At 41.5% G+C, this 26,713-nt stretch overlaps 1 protein-coding gene across 12 annotated transcripts in view; it reads right to left on the reverse strand.

The window, feature by feature from the left end:
- Positions 1 to 22,295: 22,295 nt before the first annotated feature.
- NLGN1 (neuroligin 1) overlaps positions 22,296 to 26,713 on the reverse strand; it is a 596,375-nt gene continuing 591,957 nt past the window's right edge. For all 12 annotated transcript variants that reach the window (XM_005309651.5, XM_065557743.1, XM_065557746.1 and 9 more), the window contains one exon: positions 22,296 to 25,628. In XM_005309651.5, the coding sequence (XP_005309708.2) occupies positions 24,806 to 25,628 (823 nt within the window). In that variant the 3' untranslated portion in view covers positions 22,296 to 24,805. The remainder of the gene's footprint in view (positions 25,629 to 26,713) is intronic.

Below are 26,713 nucleotides of genomic sequence, written 5' to 3' on the forward strand. Positions count from 1 at the left end.
ACAAATGACTTCATTGTTTAAGATTTGATAACTCCCTGAGTCAGCTATTTTGCAGTTTGCCAATATAGGGGTCTGTTGTTTCTCCAGAGTTTTCCATTACCCTTTGGGAAAAGATACTTTTTGAATATGATATTTTTTGTGGGTTGAAAATGTTTTTGAAGCACTTCTAGGATTTTACACAGGGTTTCCTGGTCTGCTGCTGACATACCCCTACTTAGAGCAGGTGGCAGCCTTTGTCCATTACAACTAATAGTATGGCTGTTCCATCCAGCCCCATTACGATTTTGTAGTTTTCTCACTGTGATCTAAAGAATGTTCATTTGCAAATCTTGTCTCCTTTCATGTCAGGGACAGGAATCGGATAGGCTGTGATAATAATTGTTTTTTTTTCTTCTCTTTTTTCCCCCCTTGTGGGTTTCATTTGGTTTGCTGCGGGGAGGGAGGCTGGAGCGCTTTAGCCACATATTGTAGCAGTGATGTTGCCTGACCAGCATGAAACTTACTGGTCTCTTCCTTTTTGTCTCCTGTCCTCCCTTTCCTGGTGGTACATTTTATAGTTGATTAGCTTGCGCAGCAGTGACCCTGACCATTGTGTCCTCTCTCTCTTCCTCTGCACTGGAGTCCATTTTCACTCCTCCTGAACCTTTTCATCAATGCAGAAGCGCTTATTTTCTGTTCCCTTTCTTGACTTAGTGTCACTTTCTGTTTTATTCTTAGGCATCTCCAAAACAGAACACCCGGCAGTCTCTTTTGCTGTAATCAAATGGGCAAGTACCATAAAGTTATTTTCCTTTACAAGCCAAACCTGCAAGGGAATTTTTGTTGTTGTTCATTCTATTTCCATTGGAGATGTAAATGTCCTTGTTGCTTTCACCACTAGTGGAGACAGGGCAAATGTCATATTCACAGAAGCAGAGTTGGCTTTGAAAAGCTATTGATTTTTTCCTTTCGCTTTCTGAAGCTTCGCTAGGCTCCACTAAAGCCTTTCTCTTATACAGAGGCTCTGAATTGAGACACAACAGGGACAGCAGTGACATTAGGTGATGCAAAAGGGAAGTGGGCAGTCTGGTCAGGAATGAGGAAAAGAGATTGACAATGGTTTTTTTTCAGAAGCTGAACCGTTTTTGTTTTGACCCCTGTAGTACTATCAGGAATCCTCAGGGACCAGAACAAAAAAAAAGGGGGGAAATGTATTATGATGTACAGAATGTTGGGAATCACTATGAAAGGAATACATAATTAGACAGAAAATATCATATTGACTCTGTATAAATCCATGGTACGCCCACATCTTGAATACTGTGTGCAGATGTGGTCACCCCATCTCGAAAAAAGATATATTAGAATTGGAAAAGGTACAGAAAAGGGCAACAAAAATGATTAGGGGTATGGAACAGCTTCCGTATGAGGAAAGATTAATAGGATTGGGACTTTTCAGCTTGGAAAAGAGACGACTAAGAGGGGATATGATAGAGGTCTATAAAATCATGACTGGCATGGGAAAAGTAAATAAGGAAGTATTATTTACTCCTTCTCACAACACAAGAATTGGGGGTCACCAAATGAAATTAATAGGCAGCATGTTTAAAAGGAAGTATTTCTTCACATAGTCAACGCACAGTCAACCCATGGAACTCTTTGCCTGAAGATGTTGTGTAGGCCAAGACACTAACAGGATTTAAAAAATAACTAAATAAATTCATAGAGGATAGATCCATCAATGGCTATTAGCCAGAATGGGCAGTGATGGTGTTCCTAGCCTCTATTTGCCAGAAGATGGGAATGGGTGACAGGGGATGGAACACTTGATGATTACCTGTTCTGTTCATTCCCTCTGGGGCACCTGGCACTGGCCACTGTCGGAAGACTGGATACTGGGATAGATGGATTTTGGTCTGACCCAGTATGGCCGTTCTTATGTTCTTATTTGTGACCTTATTTATATCCACCCATTCCTTCCCACTCCAGTTCTTCATGTGAATTGCAATGATCTTGGTTTGTTTTCATACTTCATTCTGAGACAGAGAGTCAACTAGGTAACTCTAAGGTGTTCCCTCTGGAGAGATAGCTACTTTTGGTGACAATGATGGTTTTATTCAATGCTATGCAGACTCAAAATGTCTTTATCATTCCCCAGCAATATATAGCTCTCCATAAAGTTCTCTGAACACACACCATGCATGTACTGAAAAGCAACCCAGCAGAGTAGTTCTCTCTCCTTGTGTGTTGTGGCAGGATACTATAGCTGGATCTCGGGTTTAAGTCTCATCCAAAAGATGGCACCTCCGGTAGTGCACTGTCCCCAGCACATTCTTCTGTTGACCTAGCTACCACCTCTTGGGGAGGTGGATTACCTATGCCAACAGGAGAACCTGTCCCTACATTAAGTAATCATTCCAAAATACCTACGTTCAATTATTGCCTTTTGTAAAATTACCACCTACCTTACGTGACCCAGAGGAGGACAGGGAAAGAAATCAGACATGAACAAAGAGGAAACGTCCTCATGTTACTGACTGTGAGATTATGGAGCTCAGGCCCCTATCCACTATGCTTTAAAAGAAACAAATTGTTCAAAATAGTCCTTTTTATTTAGAGCTGGTTGGGAATTTTCTGACAAACCCGGAAAGTGCCAGTTCATTGAACTCGAGGGGACGCCAAGGTTTCCAGGGTCTGTGGCTCTGCCGCAGCCCCAGGGTCCTGGAGAATATATTTCCAACACGTGGTGTTTCCGAAATAATTTTTTTTCAGAATTTCAAGTTCATGGGAAATCCCGAGTTTCAGCCAGCTCTGCTTTTATCCCTTTTCCCTGTTCAGTCCTTTCTTCCCAGTAGGTCTGTTTACTGAAACCTAGACATCCACACACTGCCCTTCACCCGCTCAACTATTCTGAGTACAAGAATGAAGTTAGGCCTGGTCCCCACTAACCCCCCACTTCGGACTAAGGTATGCAAATTCAGCTACGTTAATAACGTAGCTGAATTCGAAGTACCTTAGTCCGAACTTACCACGGGTCCAGACGCGGCAGGGAGGCTCCCCCGTCGATGCCGTGTACTCCTCTCGCCGAGCTGGAGTACCGGTGTCGACGGCGAGCACTTCCGGGATCGATCCCAGAACATCGATTGCCTGCCGCTGGACCCTCCGGTAAGTGGAGACGTACCCTTAGAGGGCCTGGAAATAATGTCTCATTTAGCATCTATGGAAACCTATTTTATACAAAACAGTAAAATGGTTCATTGGGCTAAAGGCCACTGTGAACAATTCATTGAAAGAGGAATAGGGCAGTAAGCAGTTTTTGAAAGCCACCTCCATAATGAATAAGGGGAAGATGTTTGATAGTTAATAAAGGTAACAGGAGTAGCTTTTCCCCTCAAGTTTGCTTACTGACTTTCCTTCCACTGACCTACTTTTTGTGCATCAGCACTGCTCCAGCTGGTGCTAACGCTTGTCAATACACTTCAACCTCACCCAGCACAATCATGGCTGGGGCTCCTTTGTTCGTCCCACCACCTTGTACTTGTCAAGTGCAATTTTACTGTCTCTTTCTCTGAGAGGAGGAGGGTGTCTGAAAACAATGACACACACCGCACGGGAGAAGAGAAATGTTATGGATACTGTTTGCCCCATAAGGACCCAAGCACAGCAAGCAATAAATACATGGTAGCTTTTTCAGTGTCCTGGGTCAGCTTTTACATTACACAGTCATCTCTGAAATGTATAAGGGCGCATCACACCTTCGACCAGTATCACCCATCCAAGTGTCAACATGTATTCGTTTCCATTACACCTGCCCTCCCTGCTGTTTTCTCTGACAAGCTTGGGATTTGAGAGCTGCTTTACGAGGCCTTTATTTCACAGACCAGCATCAGCTAGACTGCCTATGGAAAGCTGCAGCATGGATTTGTTTTCACAAAAGGCATCTACACAACCTGCCTAATCAGCAGTTACCTAGTTTGCTCACACTGGACAGCATCAATTTACAGACCTGCTGTTGTCCCTCCTGCATCCTCTGAGTTATTCCAATCTATCTCCACTAACTGAAATTAAAAGGTCTTTTAACAGGTGTTTATTGGTTTCAGTATCCCATTCCTAGTGGTCCTATAACTCAAAGAAAACAGGAGGAACTGGACATAAGGAGTCAGATTCTGCTCCCTGATACCAGTAAGGCTCTCTTATGCCACTCTGGCTGTGCAAAGCAGCTTTAAACTCACTTTAGACAGCTATCTAGGGACTTCCTTGGCACTGGAGAAATCCCACGTGGTCTAGCTAGTTCTTTGCCACCCTAACCCAGTTCACATGCACCCTTGTATTCCGGAGATCCTGGCTGCTGGAAGGAGGCCATGTGAAATTGTTGCAGCCACTGCAGCTAAGAGCAGCTCTAAATTTCACCTGGGCTATGGAGAGTTCCCGGTGGCTTGAGGATAAATTATCCGCAAAACTTACAGTCACTTATGTAGACTTCCGTCCCGGCGGTAGTCACCAAGGAATCAAACAACCAGTCCTGAGAATCTTGATCAAGAGGTTTTGGTGCTGTTGCTTCTCTTTTCCTTTTTTTTAAAGGATGGATGAGATTTGCAGATATTTCTTTAGTAAAGGTTAAACTTTCTGAATTAGAAATATGCCTCTGGAGATAAACAAAACCACTACCACTCCATCCTTCTGGAAGGAAGGAGATTATTAAAGAAGAGAGCTCTCACTGAAGGAAATATGGAGATTGAAAAAAATTATTGAAAAAACAATTTACTTGGCCAATATTTACTGGCATTTCCTTTGCTTTGTGTTTTAATTAGGCTTTCCTTTTTCTTGGGCGTTTTTCTCTACTTGCTTATGCCCAGAATTCATTTCATTACACATCTTAGGATGAATCTTGCCTATCCTAAGAAGTTCTGCTGGAAAGGGTGAGCAGGATTTGAGGCTGTAAATATGTGGCCTAGCTCCAAAGGGGGATAACTTGGTGTGTTTTTGTTGTTGGTTTCTTTTTGGCATGCCCTATGCACTCTGTGGGGTGGAGGAGCTGGGAAAAGGACAGCCTGGAAGACAGCAAGGCAGACAGTTCTGCAGGAGTGAAGATCCACTGTCCAACTGAGGGCTCAGACATTGGCCATAGAGGTTCCAGGAGCTCTGCAGGGCTGGACTAGTTGCCAGAGGTTGGATCTATTCCCACACATGCTCTGCAGCATAAGGGGAGGATTCTTCCCTCAGGCTCTGAGGAAATTATTTGTGTAGGGAATAGAAAAAAAGGGGATAGAAAATAAGACGAAGAGTATCTTATTGCCCTTGTATAAAATCCATGGTACGCCCACATCTTGAATACTGCTTACAGATGTGGTCTCCTCATCTCAAAAAAGATATACTGGCATTAGAAAAGGTTCGGAGAAGGGCAACTAAAATGATTAGGGGTTTGGAATGGGTCCCATATGAGGAGAGATTAAAGAGGCTAGGACTTTTCAGCTTGGAAAAGAGGAGACTGAGGGGGGATATGATAGAGGTATATAAAATCATGAGTGGTGTGGAGAAAGTAAATAAGGAAAAGTTATTTACTTGTTCCCATAATACAAGAACTAGGGGCCACCAAATGAAATTAATGGGCAGCAGGTTTAAAACAAATAAAAGGAAGTTCTTCTTCACAAAGCGCACAGTTAACTTGTGGAACTCCTTGCCTAGGAGTTGTGAAGGCCAGGACTAAGTCTGTTAATGGATATTAGCCAGGATGGGTAAGGAAGGGTGTCCCTAGCCTCTGTTTGTCAGAGGGTGGAGATGGATGGCAGGAGAGAGATCACTTGATCATTACCTGTTAGGTTCACTCCCTCTGGGGCACCTGGCATTGGTCACTGTCAGCAGACAGGATACTGGGCTAGATGGACCTTTGGTCTGACGCAGTATGGCCATTCTTATGTTCTTATGTGTACAGCTTGGTTTATGCCTGGATTAGGCCCATAGCCAGGGGAAGTTTATGCTCTCTCACACTCAGGCACTTAAAATGTAAATTTGAAAGAGTCCCTTTTCTTAAAGGTTCGTAAGGATGGGAGAGTTATAGAAACCTGCAGAATGATTTCTGCTGGTTTGCACAGCATTAGTGTCATACACAAGCAAAAATCTCATCCTCTGAATTACTGGTTACTTACTCAATACGTCTAGACAAAAGTTACATACAAAATATGATGATCGATGATTACTATTTATATTGCATTAGCGCCCGGGAGCCCCAGTCCTGGATCAGGGCGCTGTGATGCTAAGAGCTGTACGAACAGAACAAATGGATGGTCCCTGCCCCAAAGAGTTTACAATAATCTCTCTACCTGTACAAAACCTAATTGCATCCATTGCAGAATGACTCTCCCAAGAATGCTCCAAGCCCTTATTCAGCACTTCCTTATATCCTAAGGAAAGTCATCAGATTCTGGCTCTAGCCATCCAGGGGAAGGCATTACGTGAGCTGAAGATCTCTTGCAAAGATCACCCTGACAGCAGCTAACTCTCCTTGAAACCAGGGGAATGCTAGTTTGAGAGCCTCATACAGTTGGAATGGGCACTGGAATCATATGAGGGAAGAGGCAGTCTTTCAAGTAGACAGGACTGAAGGCATCTACAAGTGAAGACCAGAAATCAGATCCCCGGCACTGGGGCATAATGCTCTTTATGGGAAATCCTGCTGAGTTAGTGGGCACCTGCATTCTGCCCTAGCTACCATTTTTGAATAGTCTTAAGGTAAAGCCCCGTGTAGAACACATTGCAGCAATCTGGTCTGGAGGCACTAGGTGAATTTGACACGATCTACATCTGAAAGAAAAGGCCGAACCTTCTGACCAGGCCCCACCAGTGAAAAGCACTCTTGCCAACTACAGCTATTTAGCAGCAGCTGGGGGATTCAACATGCCTTCCCCAGGATGTAAGCCTGCACAACCAATGGCACAATATTCCACAGTCTTCCCCCATTGCTTCCTCCCACCCTCTGAACATCAGCTCAGTATTATCTGGGTTGATCTTACAAGAGCTAGCCCCCATTCCCACTCAGGTGTGGTACATACTCATCCACACTGGGTTAACAGCAGAGAGGAAGACGTCATCCCCATTCTGAAGACAGCATCACCCATATTCCTTCACTAATCTGACTGGTGGGCCCACATACGGGCCAGATCCTCCATTCCATTTAACTCAATTGAGTTATGCCAATTTATGCCAGCTGAGTATTTGGTCTCATATGTTGCACAGGAAGGGTGACAGATGAGCATCTTGTGGAGACCCACATGAAGGAGATGAGCAATAAACCTGTACCAGGATCTCTATGAAATAAAGAGCAGAGCTACTCATGAGACACCCAGACCACCAGTACAGGTAGGGCCCCACAGATGTGCAAACACCTCACGATCAGTGGTAAAGAAGGCAGTTTATGTATGTAAAAGAATCACTATGAACACATCTCCAATCAGCTCCAGGAGCTAGTCACCTGATTCACGCAGTGCAATCTCGATGCTATGCGGAAGCCTAAAACCAGAGAGAGGGAGAATTCCACAACACGTTCTGCTTAGTAACAGAGGCATGACTATTTATTTTTATTAGCTTTAAAAACTCCCAGTTCTGCAGATAAACAGTGGGGCTCTTAGGGAGGGCACACCCTAGTGTAGGAATCTCCAACCCTGGCCCCTTTTGTGCAGCAGAAACACAGCAGTTCCACTGTAGCTAATACCTCCCATGATAGTAATGAGCTAAGATGAAGCCGCATATCCAAACAACCTCACTGTTATTTTATTTATTTATTTTTAGATGTAGAATCTAAATCCAGCTACGGATCCCAGTTTAACGTGTTGATCCCTATTTCTGTACTGGAAAAAAAAAACACACCCAAAACTCTGGATCTAAACATCCCAGAGCTTAATAGCAGTGAAATCCATATAAAGGATTAAATGTTCAGCTCGGTTCTTCGTTAGTACTAAATTCCAGTCTGCTGGTTGGGAATGTACAGTTTGAATGTTGACTCAAATGACACTGACCTGTTAGGGCACCACAGGTGCATATGAGCCTGATAAGAGGCATTCTCCAATATCAGTGCATCCTTTTGATAACCTTAACACAGCTTCCCAGTGTGACCTTCAAATGGAGCACAGAGCCAGATGGTAGGCCTATGGAAGCTGCAGTGTTTGCATTCCACTGTGATGAATGACTGTTTCAGATGATCATCATGTTTTTACTCTATTACTGTATTCCAATGTGACTTCCAGCGACACACTTCGTTAAGTGTATGTGTGTAACTGAGACTAATAATGTCCTATGAGCGTACTGTCACTGACTCAAAATGAGGCCAACGTTTTTGTAGTCGGGGTAGAACAGGCACAGTCAAGATTTCTGGTTTAATTGCAGCATGCCTGTGAGAATCAGGGTGAAGGGGGAGGGGGGAGAGATTAACACAAATTCTATTACAGGAGCTAACTACCTCAGCATTAAGAAGGAAATCAAAAAGTCTCCCATTTCCTAGAAGCACTCTTCATTTAATTACCGAAAGCCAAACGAAGCTATTAACATGGCAATTAAATATGCTGCACAATCTCCCTACCTCATCTCATCAGAAAATGTCACATGTAAATCAGGCCTCCTTAATACACCACAAGAGTCAGTGCTTTTGTTCAGTGATATCACAAAGGCCTGAGTGTTGCCTGAGCAGCTGGTTGTCCAGTCAACATGAGCTGACTGAAATCATGCCACCAGAGAACTGACCTGGCTTCACCATAAAACAGAACCAGTGAGACCTGGTGTTCAGCAGAAGAAGCTGAAGATAAAGCTTTTCAGGTCTTCAGAACTCTCTAGAACAGACGATGCATCTGTGAAAACCAAGCCATCTTTTGGAACAAGAAGATCCTAGGTTCCTAGTGAATCCCTTTTATATTATCTATTTATTCTGGGATAGTGCCTCACCAGGAAGTTCATATAACTGCTTTGTTCTCTTAGCAGATTCTTTGGACTAAGAGAATCCCTGGAAGATTAGCAGAGTTATTGAGTTCTGTGAGAAGCTGGTCAGATGCTCTGACTCCTGTTCCCTGAAAATCAGAGGTTTCTGTCAATCAGTGCTTTCACCTCTAACCCTTTTAACTGGAAAACCAGTTCATAGAAATTTTAGAGATCGACAGTATGGACTTCTGCTTGGTAGCGATCACAACACGTTTTGTATCAGGTAGGCTGATGCCTTTCTTAGTGATCTCTCCCCAACCTTTGCTGTCTCATTGAGACAAAAAACATTTGTTCGTTTTGCACACCTGTGACCTGAAGCGGGGCACACCTTTGGCAGTTTCATCCGTTTTGCTCTGACCTTTTCCTCCCATTTCATCTGAATCCAGTCTGAAGTTCACAGGTTTCAACCCACACAGATATTAAAAAAAACAAAACAAAACCCAAAACAAGTTACAGACCTCACCCTCTAAGAACTAAAATGATCAAGTTTTGCATAGCTCCTTATACAGTCATTTGTTCTATCGCGGCACTGCTGCTCAGCTATCTCTTTGGCCGAGTACAGTTTACAATTATTTAAACCAAATATAGCTCCGGAGAAGCGTTCAGAGCTGCTTGTGATCTTGTCTCCTGGATGTTAGGGACCACACAGAGGGCTAAAAATACAATGTGCAAAACCATCTGCAACATCTTGGCATGGATCCAGCTATTGTACGGCTTCATGCTCAACACCGATGGGTTAAAACAGTGCTCTCTCTCACAAAGCCAGTTAACTGTGACATTATAACTAGAGGCTGCAAAGCTGACATTTGATATGCTACTCAATAGTAATAAAACACTCTTCCCTTTTGGGCGATTTTGCTAATGTGTATCTTATTCTTCCAATGCCTCCAAAAGGGCCCACACCCCCTTTCTACTCTTACCTCCCCTCACATGCTTTAGTCACTAGCTTGTTGAACATAGACACATTAAGAGCTAGGTGGACTCCATTACGTAACCAGTGGCTGCACTTGTTAGCAACCAGGTGGGTATGTCTTCACTACCCGCCAGATCGGCGGGCAGCGATCGATCCAGTGGGGATCGATTTATCGTGTCTAGTCTAGTCTAGACGGAATAAATCGACCCCCGAGCATTCTCCTGTCAACTCCTGTACTCTGCCGCCACAAGAGGCGCAGGCGGAGTCGACGGGGGAGCAGCAGCAGTCGACTCACCGTGGTGAAGACACCATGGTAAGTCGATCTAAGTACGTTATTCACGTAGCTGAAGTTGCATAACTTAGATCAACCCCCACCCCCCACTCATCCCCAGTGTAGACCAGGGCACAGTCTTGAGTACCTAGTCAGTGTCAATGACAGTGATCTCTTGCTGGTAGATGCTTCTACTCCTGCCCCTTGTATTCCACAAGTACACATCAACATGCTGGGAGTTTTTTCTCCACTCCCTTGAACCTTGTGTAGCCATTTACCCCAGCCAGGGAGGAGCGAGATAAACTCCAACTAGTAGAGCAGACCCAGAGGCAGCCACCTGAGGTTCTGTTACAGGTACCGTCAGATGCTGATGACATCAGACGGCTTTCTGCATTTTCCCCTCAGAACCATCTCTTCCCTGTGCTGATTGGCTGTTCACTCCACCCTGCCCCTCCCTTCACAGTCTCTTCAGCTCATCCCCAGTTTCCTTCTCCCTCTTTTCTCCCCTGCTCTATTCCATCTTACCTCCCTCTCTTCCATGCTCCCTCTCTGTTCCTTTGTCGTTCCATTTTAGTTAACCCCTTCCTAACAAACCTCCCCACCAAGAATGAAAAAAAAAAAGTGGCACTAACATGACGTTTGCAAACCACCACTTTGTGTGTCTTGTCTATTTAGATCGTAAGCTTTCTGGGACATGAACTGTCCCTTACTCTGAGTTTGCACAGTGCTTTGCACACTGAGTCTTTTTCTCAGTTGGCACTTAGACACTACCATAATAATAATTAATAAAGTGGATGTAATTGCTGCTATTCTGACATGTAGCGACTTACACACTTTGTAAAACAGTCTATCTTTAGCCTTTATATGACTCCCATTATTGTAGTGTCTGAGTACTTCACAACCTTTAATGTATATATCCTCGCAACACACCTGTGATGTAGGGAGACCGGGAACTGAGGAACAAGCAGACCAAGTGACTTGCCAAAGCTCACACAGGAAAGATGTGGCAGAGCTGGGAATCTAATGCAAATCTTCCACCAACCATGTGAATGTCCTGACCAGTGGGCTATCTTTTCTCTCTAGTGAGAATGACAACACAAAGTGCAAAGCAATGGAAAATCAGGCCCAATGTGCCTAACATGTTTTTGCCTGTTGTTATTAAGTCATTTCCTTTAACTATCTGGGGTGAAATCCTGGCCCCAGTGAAATCAATGGGAATTTTACCATTGACTTCAATTGGGTCAGGATTTCATCCCTGACGTTTTGTCTGCTGGAGCTCAGCTAATAAGTGGAACTATTTGTAACAGGTATCACAGTCATCTTGACAAAACCTATTTATGTATTTTCTTTGAAACAAAGTATTCACTGGGCCTCATGCTGACAAGTGCAGGGACAATGCCCGTATTTTGGCTGTGAGCTGGTCCACGCACATTCATAGCCTACTCCATTTGTCCCTCCTACTAAAGGTGTAAGGACATGGATAGCAGGCACTGCTGGGTTTGGAGGTGCATGTGCATTAGTCTGCAGCCCCTCACTTCTTAGCTATGAGGTGTTCTCTGCCCCTCCTCCCATGGCTCTTGTCACAGAGGTCCTATAGAACTGCATCTCTCTACCATATTTCAAAGGGAAAAACCACCTTCTGCGTATGTGCAGCCGCTGATGGCTGTGAATTTTCTGGGCATTTGCTACTCAATTCTGGCTCTACCCAAACCTGCACACATTGCCTCCAGGATGGGCACCTATAAATCAAAGGGGGCTGCTTCACCAGTTTGAGTGCCTGTACCCTGCCCTGGCAACTCACATATATCCACTTTTTCCATCCTCTGCTGTGTAGACTACTCGAATTCCAAGCAAATGGCGTGAGATGGACTGACTATGGGCAGCCCAATACAGTGGCAGGAACACTGATGTTACAGTGCTCATTTACACCTGTTTGGAGGGAATTTAGGTTCTGGAAAATAATTTGTCCCATTATTATTACTGATTTGAATTTAAAACAAATATATTCCAGACAGAACTAAAAGATTTTCTTTCTCAGCAATAAAGTGTCTGTGGATGGTCGTATGTTCTAATTTTCGCAGCAATGTTGTCAGTATAGTTATTTCCTATAGGCACGAGGAAATGAATTGAGAAAGACTTGAAGGAACATGGGGCCTAGCTCCCTTCCTACTTTTACATTAGGTCCTTCCAGGTCAACAGGGAAGCACACTGGTGGTGGAGTGTGGAGCAGCTTGTGATCAGTTCTGGTCACCCCATTTACAAAAAGAATATTGTGGGAATAGACGGGGTTCAGAGAGTGACAATGAGAATGATTAGAGGCATGAAAAAACTCTCATATGAAGAGAGATTGAAAGGATTGGGACTGTTTACCTTAGACAGGAGCTGAATAAGAGGGAACATGATAAACGCATTCAGAATAAGGAATGGTTCAAAGAAGGTTAATTGTTCTTTTCTTTCTGAACAAAGGGACGTTTGGCAAAATCAAAAGGTAGCAAACTTAAAAGAGAAAAGAACCAATTTTTGACCCCAATCTGCTGTTGTTACTCTGTGTAACTCATTATAACAGAGTATCAGAGGGGTAGCCGTGTTAGTCTGAATCTGTAAAAAGCAACAGAGGGTCCTGTGGCACCTAACAAAGTTAGTCTCAAAGGTGCCACAGGACCCTCTGTTGCTCATTATAACAGAGTATCATCGAGACTAAGAGCTGGGCAGATTTCAAAAAAGTATTGAACACATATATGGACACTAAGAGCATTTAGAGTTAGGATTAAAAAACCCCCACGAGTTTAAGAAAGGATATAAACCCTCCTGCTGCAGGGTATAAGCCAACCTCTGACTAAGAGGCGGAGGTGATAGAAGGAAACTTTCCCTATAGACAGGTTATTCCATAACTGCTGACTGCAGGGTTGTTTGCACCTTCTTCAAACAGCTGGGACTGATGGTTGATGAAACAAGATACTGGATCAGATGGATCACTGGTCTGACCCAGTATGGCAGTTCTTATATTTGTATGTTTTTCTGTAGGTAAGTAGAAGAATTTGGTCTCCAGGCTGTCAGGGTGAGCCTTTATAACCCCACACAAAATTCATAGAAAAGTGAAAGAAAAGTCTTTAGATAAACCAAAAGTCCAATTAAAAGAGACAAAAAGAGTGGTAAAGATAAGTGAAATGAACAGAGATAATGAAACCTTAAAAATAACAGTTTACAAACTTGTGCAAGACAATAGGAACAGTGATGAGAGAGGTGATGAAGAACAAAATTGCATTTATCAAGAAAACGTGTTTTTTTTTAATTAACATCTTGAAAGCAGTAGGAAGAAAGGAAAATAAAACATAACTGCAAGGACTGGAATGCCATCATTGTCAAGAGAAGGATGAAACTGAGAACAAAAACATTATATACCTCGCAGTACTTCAGGTCTGTGATTTAACTAGATTGCTAAAGAAGATACTTCATTAGTAAGGCTAAGATTTGGTAATGGATATTTTTAGTAAAAGTCAGGGACAGGTTACGGGCAATAAACAAAAAGTTCAGGGAAGCCCGTGACCTGTCTCTGACTTTCACTAAAAATATCCCTGATAAAATGGGGAAGCGGGTTCAGCACCCACTGCTGGGGCTCTGAGGTCCCCTGCCGCTGCAGTGAGTGGGAGCTCTGGGCTTCCCCCCGTGCGGCAGCTGAGCAGCTCGGGGTACAGCGACGCCACCTGTGGCGAGTGGGAGCTCTGGAGTCCCTTACTGCCCACAGGGGCTGGGAGCTGCGGGGAGTCTCCCCACCGCCCGTTCTGGCTGGGCAGCTGTAGGGTCCCCCCACCATGGCTTGGCAGCTGCAGGTCCTTCCCACACTGTCCGCCATGGTTGGGCAGCTGCAAGGGGATCCCCCCACCAGGGCAGTGGCCGGGAGCTGCAGGGGGGAGGGCAGCTGGTATCTCCAACCCCGGGGGCAGAAAATGTCACAGAGGTCAATGGAAGTCACGAATTCCGTGACTTCCATGACCTCTGCGACATAATCGTAGCCTTATTCATTATCACACACGCCCTTACCCCCAAAATCACAGTTGTTGAGGAAGAGCCAGGAAAAAATGAGCAAATACTTAGGAATTTGGATGTTGTACTACAGTGTAGTAACCCAGAATGCTGGTAACATGCTAAGTAGCTGTGTTGAAGAACATCAAGCTATGGCCCTCCAAATAGTAAGAAAGGTTTGGAGAAGATGGCATAAAGGGGTTTTATTTTATTTACTTACTTATTTATGTATTAAGCTATATGTAAAAATAGAAGTATTTGAATCATTCTAAAATAAGGTAATAGAAAATCTGCTAATCTGCTTACTCTACTCTGTACCTCAATTCTCCATCTGTAAAACTGGGATATTATTTCCCTACTTCACAGGGTGCTATGTGGATAAAAACCATGAATGATTGTGACACTTAGATACAAGCTGATGTGGGCCATAAAGTACCTAAATAATTCCAGCTATGCCAACATCAACCATGCGGTATGAAACAGGACCCCCAACTAAAGCTACCAACTGAAGGCCTAATGTAAAGAAATGCCCCATCTCACTTTTCTTCCCTGCAATGGGAATTTGTCACAGACACCTCAGTTTGGACAACACAGATGTGAACATTATCCCTCACCATCCAATCCCAATTCAGATTTGGAGACAAATGGTCAAATTCTGCTCTATTTTACAACCTGTACAATCCAACTGAAGCCCATGGTCTTCCAATGACTTGGATAGGAAGATCTAGCAATCAGCCACCATCTTGGACAACAACATAATCCATTATTTAAAAAAAAAGTAATTGTAAAACCTGGACCAGCACATTAGTAACATTGTATCATTGTATTAAGGTTGTATCACTGCAAATAAAATTCTTTACTTTTCAAGAACAAAATGTCAATACCATCATAGACATACAAAAGTTACCAATATTCGATTAATGTAACAATAACACGATGACCTCCCTCTACGTAAACATAACAAGGTATGCAAGAGAAGGTATCTTTAGTTGCCCCTGAACAGAGTAATTTGAGGCTGGTTCCCTGGAGGAATCTCCATTTATGAGCCCTACCATTCCCTTAGCATTCGAATTACTCAATCACTGAAAGCCATTGCTTACTCAGCAGCCAATAGAGGAAGGAAACACGACTATGATCGACAAGGCTCGTGGCTCAGCCATTCCTGGCACTATTGGTCCTGGTACTTTGGTGACCCTACAAAAGATCAAAATGCCAGCACTTGGCCAGGGCCGGCTCTAGTTTTTTTGCCACCCCAAGCAAAAAAAAATGTTGGCTGCCCCCCCCATCCCAGCCCTGGGCTCCTCAACGCATCCCCCTGCTGCCCCAGCCCTGGGCTCTCCCCCCCCACCCACACCCCCTGCTGCCCCAGCTCTGGGCTCCCTCATTCCTCCCCACCATTGCCCCCCACCTCCTGCCGCCCCAGCCCTGGGCTCTCTCCCCTCCCCACCTGCACCTTCCTTCCGCCGCAGCTCTGGGTCACTGGTAACTCACTCCCAGGGCGGGTCATTCAGCAGGACTTTTAGATGTGCACAGAACACAGACAGGATTGGTTCCCATATGTTACAGAACTGCAGTAAAGTGGAACAATTTTCAGCTTGTGTGATTGGAGGATATCTGTATGCATATTATAAGATTGTCCTACATAAATGAGGAAAAGTTGAGGTGCCTTTATTATTCTTTTGTTCCACTCTTTCTTTCTATGGGGAATTTGCCAATGCAATATCACTGTCTTCCTTTTAAACAAACAAACAAACAAAAAGGCAATGGCTGTTGAAAATAGCAATTCTAGTCCTAATAACCACTGGGAAGCATTTCTTGCTCAATTTTATCCTACTTTTTCTACAGCAAATTACAGTGGATCAGTATATTTGATTTGGGAGAAATGAAGTAACAGCTGCCCAAACTGAGCTTGAGCACTCCTGAATTTTGAGGTGTTCAAATCTGGAAGGCAGGTGCTTGGGGGCAGGGGAAGGGGGCTGTGGCTCTGTGGGGGAGCACGGCAGCATGTATACAGCAGTGTGTCTGGCGCTGCGCGGAGGCAGACACACTGGTCTGAGTGGCACGGTAAGGGGGCTGAGGGGTTGGATGGGTGGAGGTTCAGGGGGGCAGTCAGGGGCAGGGAGAAGGGGGGGCTATATGGGTCAGGGGATGGGGGGGCAGTCAGGGGACAGGCAGCGGTTGGATAGGCATGGGAGTCCCGGGAGTTTGTCAGGGGACAGGTAGGCGATGGGGTCCTAGGGCGGAAGTTGGGGGGGGGTCGCAGGAGGGGGCAGTTGGGGACAAGGAGAAGGGAGGCTTAGATGGGGTCCCAAGGGGCAGTTAGGGGCAGGGGTCCCAGGAGGGGGCAATCAGGGGACAAGGAGCAGCGGCGCTTAGATAGGGGGTGGGGTCCTGGGGGGCAGGTAGGGGCAGGGGTGATCAGGGGACAGGGAGCAGGGGGGGTTGGATGGGTTGGGGTTTCTGTGGGGGGCAGTTGGAGAGGGTGGATGGGGGCAGGGTGGGGCTACCCTCCCTCCCTGTGGAGTGTCCTATTATTTTAATGTTAAAATATGGTATCCCTACTCACAGTGCAGCTCTCCATTCAAGGCAGGCTGTAGCATGAGGTCTCAGCTACCTCACTCCCTCCCCCTCCTTCTTGTTGGTAGTGGCCAAGGGAATGCTGGTAAATGTAGTTCTTTCCCTGCTCCAGGGCTGGCTCTATAGGCAGGGAGCTAACCAACAAACTACAGCTCCCAGTGTCCCCTGTTGGTTCTCAGCTCCCATGCTGGATCCCTGCCGCCCCTGCAAATGGGCTGCCCCAAGCATGTGCTTGCTTTGCTGGTGCCTAGAGCTGCCCCTGCACTTGGCTAGAGAGAAAAACAAAAAGAAGATGTCTTGCTGTCCTTCCTCCATGTACACCCCTTCTTGATCCTCTGGCAGGGCACAGCAGTTCAGACCCAAAAGTGAACCAGCGGCCAACATTCTCTTTGCCTTCTACAAAAGATGGCATAGCACAGTGAGTCCAGCAGCTGAGAAAGGGAGGGTAAAGTATAATGGGCTCAAAATTAGTAAACATCAGTACTTAGTTTCACATTGTGATAGGGTAATGATTTTTGGACATTACTTACCTTATCTGGATTTGAACAAGTATCCTTGAAATGAAAGCTTCTCTATCTCATTTCACATTACCTGAGCCATCTTGATCCCATTTTCAGAAGTCCAGATTTTGATCTCAGTTATTCCAGTGGAAATCCAGAGGATTGCCACCAATTTCAATGGACTTGCTCCAGATTTGTTAGAGAAAAAATTGCTCCATGGTGTTCATATCATCAGAGCTACCCAGCCACACTTATCACACCAGTGCAGCAGCCTTATGATGGAAAACAAAAAGGGTTTACAGCTGCATCTTATATCATCAGTCAGTGAAATACCATGGAATTTAATTTGAAAGTACATTTGAAAACATTTATTCAGAGCTACAGTAGTTTGTTGTTTCAGACAACTGTCAAAGATACTATTACAAAACAATGCAAGCCCCATACCTTATTTTACACAATACTAAAAGTTGAACTTGTGCATAAAGACATGGTGGTCAAATATCCAAGAATAGACATTGCCCATGGTCACATTTCAAATGCACAGGGACCTAAATTCCGCTACAGTTTCCCTTGACACTTGTAACCATGCTGGGCAAAAAGTCAAACCATGGCAGATGGAGGGAGATCACAGAAGCTGGGCTGCAGCTGAAGTATCCAGAAGGAATTCTGGCAGAGTCACCAAGTGTTTTCCTGATTGTTCCTGGGCTGTGTACATTGGTGTGAGAGCTATACTGGGGTGAAGTGTTTTTTCCCACCCCCAAAAACTGGCTAACTCTGCTTGCTAGTTGCTGGGGGATTGAAGGGCCTGACTCCACCATTCCCTCCTTCTTATTATAATGATAATCTACTTAAGTAACAAATCCACAGAGATTTGGAAATATCCAGGGGATCTTAGAAAACATGGTCATATTTATTTACATCAACCATGCTTTTAAGAAACCCACAGAAGTCCAAACACAGACTCCTGACCCAATCTTTTCCTCAATGAAGTCAATAACAAATTTCCCATTAGCTTCAACAGGCGCAAAACTAAGTGCAAACTTGCCTTTTATACAACATAGGTACAGTTTGTTGTCAACTCTCACAATCGTATCTTCAGACTCATGATAATACTACTAGTATTAGGGCTTGTCTACATGGGGACGCTAAGGGCTTGTCTACATGCACAATTAGACTGTGGCAAGCTGAGGTGTGACTCTACCCTCTCTCTCTAGCCAGCTGTGGTCCAGTTGTCCATGCATCCTGCTGATGCAGGTTAACAGTTTGTTAATGTGCTTTGAGCTAATCCCATTTCAAAGAGGACCAGCTCAAAGCACACTACCAAACTGCTAACACACATCAGCAGGGTGCACTGGGATAGTTATGTGGAGGTAGATTCACACCCCAGATTGCCCCGATCTCATTGTTCTATAGACAAGCCCATAGGAAAACGAATCAGAAATAACTAAAGAAGTGATTCACTTTGAAAGTGAATTAAGATAAACTCAATTAAGGCCACTTTAATTTTGCCTGAGACTGTCCACACAGAGGTTTATTGCAATTTACTAACTAATCCACTTTCAATTCACATCTTTAGTGAATTTGGAATAACTTTCCTGAGTGTCCCTGTGTAGAGAAACCCTTAGATATTACCTGAGAATCCCAATTTTTAAAACCAAGTAAATTTCTCATCCTCAGAGCTGCAGAGAACAGCCTACATGCTCCAACCCCAGAAAGCAAATAAAAAGAAGTTAAATGTATTATTTTTTAAATCTCAAGATTTTAAACTAATTTCACAGGTTTTGGGGGGCCTGACTCATGATTTTTGAATGCTTGGGATTGCTGGTGCTGTAGTTTATACTGTATACTGACATCAGTGTACATTTGGAGCTACTTCATTGACTCTAAATTTACATCAGGGTAATAGAAAGTAGAATTTAACTCAACAGTTTGGCTCGTTTCATTTACCGTTCAAATAATGGGAGGTGGACAAGGAGTGAAGAAATAACAATGAAACATATAGGGTTAGATCTTCAGATGGGGTAAAATATTATAGTCTCAATAACTTCAACTGAGCTACAATGATTTACACAAGCTGAGGATCTGGCTTGAATATATGCAGAAATGTCTTTAAGCACAATTTTTGTTTAACTGTAATATTGAAAAATATGGTTTAGCCACCACACTCTCTGTAACAGCTTCATTTGCTGAGATGTTATGCTTGTCAGAATGTCATTAAACGCAGAGGGCCTCTCTTGTTTGGACAATCATACAAATGATGGCAGGCACATTTTATAGCACAGCTAACTCTTTGATTGCATTCATAAATCCAGCAGTCATACGCACTTGCAATTATTTTGGGGGCAGGGGGAAATTGGAGGGTGAGATGAGCCATGATGAACACTGAGGGCCCGGGGGCAGATCTTCAGCTGGTATAAATTTGTCATAGATCCACTGAAGTCAATGGGGCTATGATGATTTACAGCAGTTGTAGCTCTGTCCCCTAATAGTAGGAATGCAGGATCAGATGCCAACTCCACCTCTGTACTTAATACATGCACTTATCCTTGAATTGTATCCACACAGGGTAAACAGATAATACTCTCTGTTTACATGCTTTGAAGGTCTGTGACTTACAACATATTCATCAAAATACAACCGACGTATATAATGGCCCAGAAAACATATATATAAACATACTATGACAAATTAATTTTTACACCATTCTCAAAATTCCTGTGCTATTTTGCCTTCATTTAAACTTCTGTTTCTAGTTACCCTATGAAATTAACCTGTAGAGTCTGATCATAGCTTGACTGAAGTCATCAAAAGTTTTCACATTGACGTGAAGGAGCAGGAAGATTAGGTCCTCAGTGGGCCTTAATTTACCATTTTAAACATTATAATTAATTTTGTCAGTAGATAAAATATAGTAAACATTCTAAATAAACTTTATTTGTTCATATATGCATGAATTATCGGGGCTATTTGGTTACTACTTAAGACAATGAAGGTTGAGTTAGTTGCACATCCACATTTTGGAAGTTGGTCATCTATCAGTCCAAGGTGATTTTATAATTTTTCCCTTCCAAACTTATTTCATCAGTTAGCGTTTAGCATTCTTACCCTACACAATGCCTTTAAATCAAGTTTCCACTGGATCTGCCAATATGAAATCAATTATGCAACAGCATTAAAAAAAAAAACAAGACAAAAAGGAACCTCATGTACTGCTTGTGGTTAATTCATTGATTCTTCTGTATAATTCTATTGAACCCTTTATCAAATGCAGCTAATTTCTGGCTTGCATACAAATACAGTGACGTGCCAGAACTAAATCAAATCAAAAAGCTTAAGAGAAAGAATCAACTTCAGCAGTGTGTGTGTGTTTCAAACAGTCAGATTTCTTTGAAGACCTCAGAGGGACAGCTGACTCACGGATTGTTATCATTTCAAGAGGAAAAGAGGTATAACACTATTTGAAGGAAGTCCCTTAGTTTATTGAATTAAAAAAAAAGCCAAAACAATTGCTGCAATTGACAAGATAGCTGAAGGAATGATAACAAAACCTCAGCAGGGAAATGACCATTAATTTAATTTATGTGGGAGCATGTTTTTGCAATAATGACCAAATTATCTAATGTTCGCTTACATTAAAAAGCAATAGTCCATAACAAATCATTACTAGAAAAGGAGGGGTGAGGCACAGGGGAAAGGCCAATACTTTGAATTAATACCACAGAAGAAAACAAGTTGCTAACATCAAAGAACCACCATGATGTTTTACAGCTTCCTAACAATTCCAGTTCTATTTTGTCTCTTCAGAATATTTCAGTGAAACTCGCAAGAGAAATCTCAGTAATTTCTATGCAGTGGTGTTTAAAGCTGGAACATGTTTATTTGTTAGGCTTCTTTTCACCCTGTTTTTATTGCATATCAATATTTATTTGAGGTTCAGTTAACCAAAAATATACAGTAAGAATCCATTTTTGAATACATTTAATAACAATAGCACTAACCCTGATGCTGTCTTATAGAAGAGTATGTTTAGCTATCTTAATTTCATGCTCTGTAAGTCTTCACTGGATACAGTATACAATATATGGCCTACTGAGATACTATTAAGCAAAATGTGTTTCAATTTGCTTTATTTCCCTATGCAATGTCAGCACTGCCTTCTCTGTGTATAAACTACGCATCCAAGACTAGGTATAAAGTAGCATATGTCTATAGTTTTAATAGAAAAAGAATGGGGAAAAGGAGACATTGATTCCATAGTTTTTTCCTCAAAATAATAAAATATTTTTTCTTAAAAAGTCTGCAAACATATTTACAAAAATGGGAAAGCAGTAAATACAGGCTTTTCATATTTTTGCTGTACTTCCAAACTGACTAATATCCTAATTGCATTGGAAATCTGCTCCAATGAACAATACACAAAATAAAATATCACACTCCATTTGATTTCTCATTGTCTATTTTGAAAAAAAAAAATCAGACAAATATATCTTTTAAAAGCAACAAAAGTAAATTCCATAAAGCATAACCATCAAAAATACTCCAAAATGTTTCTTACATTTGTGAGCATTTTCAGCTTTAAAAAACAGTTTGTTGCCTTCATTTATGTTATAAAATGTGGGAAATCCTCTGACTTTCAGAAAACTAGCTTCTGAACTGTAATGATAAAATAGCAACTAAAATTGTATTCACAGTTTCTGCATCATGTGAATTTTTGAACAGGAAAATATTATAAAATTTGCATTGCTGCCTTGAACTTTCACATTTGTGGTATTATTGGCTGACAGAAAAGAAAAAGTGTACTGTCATGCTTGGTTTACCTCAATCATTTATTTCTGAACTAATAAAAGTAAACAATTACCAGATAGTGAATATAGAGATGCTGTATATAGATATAGATATGGCCGCCATTAAATTATAGTAGGAAACTATTTTGAGTTTGATAAAGTTAAGAAAAGCACATGAAATCATATTTTGTGTATATCTTGTTTTATGGCCATTCATGGTTTTGTTTGTTTTGTTTTGTTTCATTAACATAGCAAAATACAATCTTCCTATTAAACAATAATTATCAGATGGCAGACAATTCTTTTTATTGGTTTACATTGGCAGGTCACAGTCTAAAAGCACAACCACATCAGGCAGAAATTGCACATAGACCATCCTGGATTTTGAAGACTTCAATCTTTATGCTTCTACCAGAAATGCTCCTTTTAAAACCGGGGATGATAAGCTATATTATATTAAATGTTAGTGGATATTTTTTATTAGTTTAGCTAAAGAAAATGACTGAAACTGTAGTGGTTTTTCTTGTTGTTTTGTTTTCAGTGTCACTTTTGAAGTCTGTATTTGATGTTCTTAAACACACTTTGAAGGGTAAGTTTCTAGTAAAATCATTTCATGAAAGTTTAATCACCCTCACAGTGTGAACTAGGTGAGTTTCATTTAATGGAATACTGCATATTTATCTGTTCCTTGACATTTCTAAATTTGATGTATGTATTTTTAATTCTTACTTCTGGCTGAAAAATTATGGCAAGTTAGTGGGTAGTGGTAATTAATGTAATACTGCGACATCATACATTCATAATGTCATGATTCTTATAAGGAACTGTTTTAGATAGGACTGGCCTATAAATATGCAGTTGTATTATCTGTAGAAGGCATATCCATGTCTTCAAAAACCAGACTAGTCTTAAGAAATGACTCTTTATTTGAGACAGTTACCATTACTTCATTAAAAAATGACAAAACAGCAATAAACATTTTAGCTCTTTAATGAGCAAAGATCAGATCTCTTAGCATTGGAATAATATTTGTTATCCAGATTATCTTTATTTCACTCAGTGACCAGTAATATGGCCAAGAAGTACAAAGTAATTTTCCATCAAGTAGTATACAATTTTTTTTGTGTGTGTAATAAGCTTTCATTCTTGAAAAAGAGTAACTGAAAAGAAATGTTTCTGTTACTGCAGTTAGTTTGTCAGAGAGAGTTCTTTGCATTATCTTACAAACTATCAAAATTGCTAGTAATTTGAAAAAATGTAAAAAAAAATCACATAACTTTAGTCTAATAGAAATATAGTACAGGTAAGAGAAAGTATTTATCAGGGATGTGCTCTTAAGTCCATCTCATTTTTTTATATAAATGTACATCTGATTACATATACAAACATTTTGAAAGGACTGTGATATACCGTTTCTGAAAAACAACAGGGGAATGAAGAGTTTCTTGTGATTTTAGAACATTCATTTAAAATCACACAAACAAATGTAAGATTCAGGTTTACAAATTTCCATTTGTTGGCTCTCTCCATCCTTATGGACCCTTTCTATCTACATTTGCACTCTATAGAGATCTCATCCAGTGAATTCACTTGAATGGCAAGGATAATGTATAGCAAAAAGGGAAACAACTTTACATTAAAATATTAGCAGTAAACTTTGTCACATGCACCATGAGTTAAAACAATAACAGAGCTGTAATCAGAGTGGTAATGTTGGGGCATCTTTATACTGCAAAATATCCTTGCAATGAAATCTTTGGACACACTTTATCTTACCAATATGAACTAAATATTTTGTAACTAAACCACAGCAAATTATAAATCCTTCATCAAAGAGGTTCCATTAAGGTTATAGTTCTATAAATTATTTAGGTGGAAACAAAAGAGAACATTAAAAACACAGAAAGATATTTTTCCCTCTGGGATTCACTGAGCGAGTGTTCACCACTATATACCTAGAATACCATCAAATACCTTTAAGAACTACTGTAATTCCTTCTATTACTGAAGCTACTGTGAATTATTTTACTGTAATTACTTTTGCCCCTTTAAAAAAATCTTCTTTAGGTTGTGCCAATTGATGGAGGAAGCTTCTATTAAAAACTCCAATGGGATGAGAAGAATTTTAATTACGGCTTAATCAGCAGCACAGCCACCAAGCATATAAATTATCATGCACATCGTGCTAAAAATATCCAGTTTCCTTTATTCCCACAACTTTTATACTGACAGCACTTATGTGATAATGTTGTACCTGCCAGGCTTTAAAACTTCTTTGTTTGACTGGCAGATTTCAGCATGAGCCCCTTACTAAGGCCTTAACAGCATTGGTGCTTTGTGTACTTATCCAAATATGTAAATATGGACTACACAATAAAACAGTTCAAAATAAAAATTGGTGAAAATTATCTGACATTCCATTAGTGTGTCCCTTGTGCATATTTATAGATTTTTTTTTTAATGTCAGTCAAAGTTCTTTTCTGTTTATGTTGCACATGCCTAATTCCATTTTCTAACTTAAATCTTCAAAAAATTAATAGTTGAATGTGAATGAAAAAGTATCATTCAGGACAATTGCTTCAAGCAATTGCAAAGGTTTTTTTTTAAGTTCATTTGTATATATGTACAATTCATTTTTTTTCAAAACCCCAAAAGTTCTTGATATGTATATTCACATAATATTCCTCCATATTTAAATAGTAAGATTCTTGTAGGTTGAAAGCCAAGTAATCTTCAGTAATGTCACCTACTGTAATCCATCGAAAAAAAATAAAGTTTGTTTCATCTTGTCTGGCTATACCCTGGTTGTTGAATGTGAATGGGGGTGGGGATGGGGGTGGGGCAGAGTATTATTCTGTCCTCCAGTAAAGGTATTGAATGTGTGTAGGGGCTGAATCCCTGGTATAGTGTTGGGAATCATTGTAATGGTGTTGGGTGTCATTAAGGGAATATCATCAGGAGACCTTCTCATAGCTAGTGTGTAGTCTGGGGGACAGGCGGTCCGAAGAACCACCTCATGTGGATGGATGGACTCACATTCATGATCCAAGTCAGTGTGCTTCATTTGGAGGGACATTATCTCCTCTTCTTGTGCATGGGCAAGATCATTGGTAGTAGTACGCTGTGGGCTACATCTCCTATGAACATCATGTCTCCTCTTGTCCTTTTTGTAGTACAATGCTGCAAAGGCCAGAATGTTTAGGAATAGCAAAGATGCTCCAACTGCAATAGTAACACTCAACTCTGTGGAATAGTCCCTTTGATCCACTGAAAATGGACTTGGTTGTTGTTTGGGATCATCTTGTTTGGCTGTAGGAAAGGCTGAAGTAACAGGTACAGAATTTTTCCTTGTTGGTCTGAAAGTAATATCAGTTGATGGCACTTTAGTTGTGGTCGAGGTATACTGTGAAATGTCGTTAAGATTGTGCAGATGAGGTACCAGTTCCAGCCACAGGTTCACTTTATTGGCCCTGTAATGTTCCTTCACTCGTGGTTTTAATCCAATGTGAAGATACAGTTGGTCTTTTTGAGAATATCTGGTCCATGCTACTTCCTCAAAACGATTGGGTTTAGTATGAATGAATTTTGTATCTTGTGGGACTGGTTGATTTGGGTCACTAGAATTAAAAAAAAAGCTGAGATGTAAAGTCTGCATTTCAAAAGCAATTATAAAATTAAGATTTGATACTGCATTTTAACATTTATTTGGGGGAAGGGCAGTGAATGGAATTGCAGGCCTAATAGCAGTTAGAGCCAACACAATGCAAGTGGACACTGCAAGCTTCCCCAGTGCCCTTCGTACCTGAACCCCCATCAGCATCTAGCAACCCAGTCCTTTTCTCTCAAGGAAAAATTGTCAACAGTATTATACTTTGGTACTAGCGATGTAGATTAATGCCTACTCGAGACTAGGATGAGGGGTCAGAAACCTTATTTTTATTTATAACTTAAATCTCAGCCTCTGAATTCAGGTCTGCAGAGGTGAAAGGGCAGTGTGTTAACTCAGTATAGCACACATCCACTGAAAGCCCATCGGAGTGCGGAGAAGTGATACAAGGTCAGTCCTTGGTATCTCTCAAGTGCTAGTCCATGTATCTTACTTTCATAAAAGCCTATTCATTTGAATAAGTGGACATCATTTTAAGACTCAACCTTCCATGTGCTGTGATGTTGGTGGCATTTTGCGTTCTTTATAATCAAAATACCACCACTACTGGAGTACAGTCAAATATTGTGGTTTGTTAAATGATGATCCGTTTTTAATGATGGGCACTTTATAACTGCTATACGTGATCTCAGTATGTTCCTTATTCACTGTAATACATGTTACAATTTCTTACACAGTGGTCAGATTAAAAAAATTGAGAGTTCCAACAGATTTCCCTATTTTAAATACAGAGAATCTCACTCAAAGCATCAGAATCTTACAAAGCAGAATGAACTTTTTAAGGCCAACTACAGTACTATGAGAAAGCTAAATATTAGATTGAAAAAGATAAAAATATCAGGGAAGCTGCCTTTTGCAGCCCTTTTTTATGTACGAAGTATTTATCACACTGTTATGTATAAAATAGTCACATGGACAGTTTCCCCATGTGTTAACAGAATGTACAATTTTTAATTGAACTGAGAGATATTAAAAACATATAACTCTCAACCTAATCCTGCAACCCTTATTCATGTAAATACTCCTTCCTGGCCC

This window comes from Chrysemys picta, chromosome 9 (genome assembly GCF_011386835.1).
Source record: "Chrysemys picta bellii isolate R12L10 chromosome 9, ASM1138683v2, whole genome shotgun sequence".
Classification (NCBI taxonomy): domain Eukaryota; kingdom Metazoa; phylum Chordata; order Testudines; family Emydidae; genus Chrysemys; species Chrysemys picta.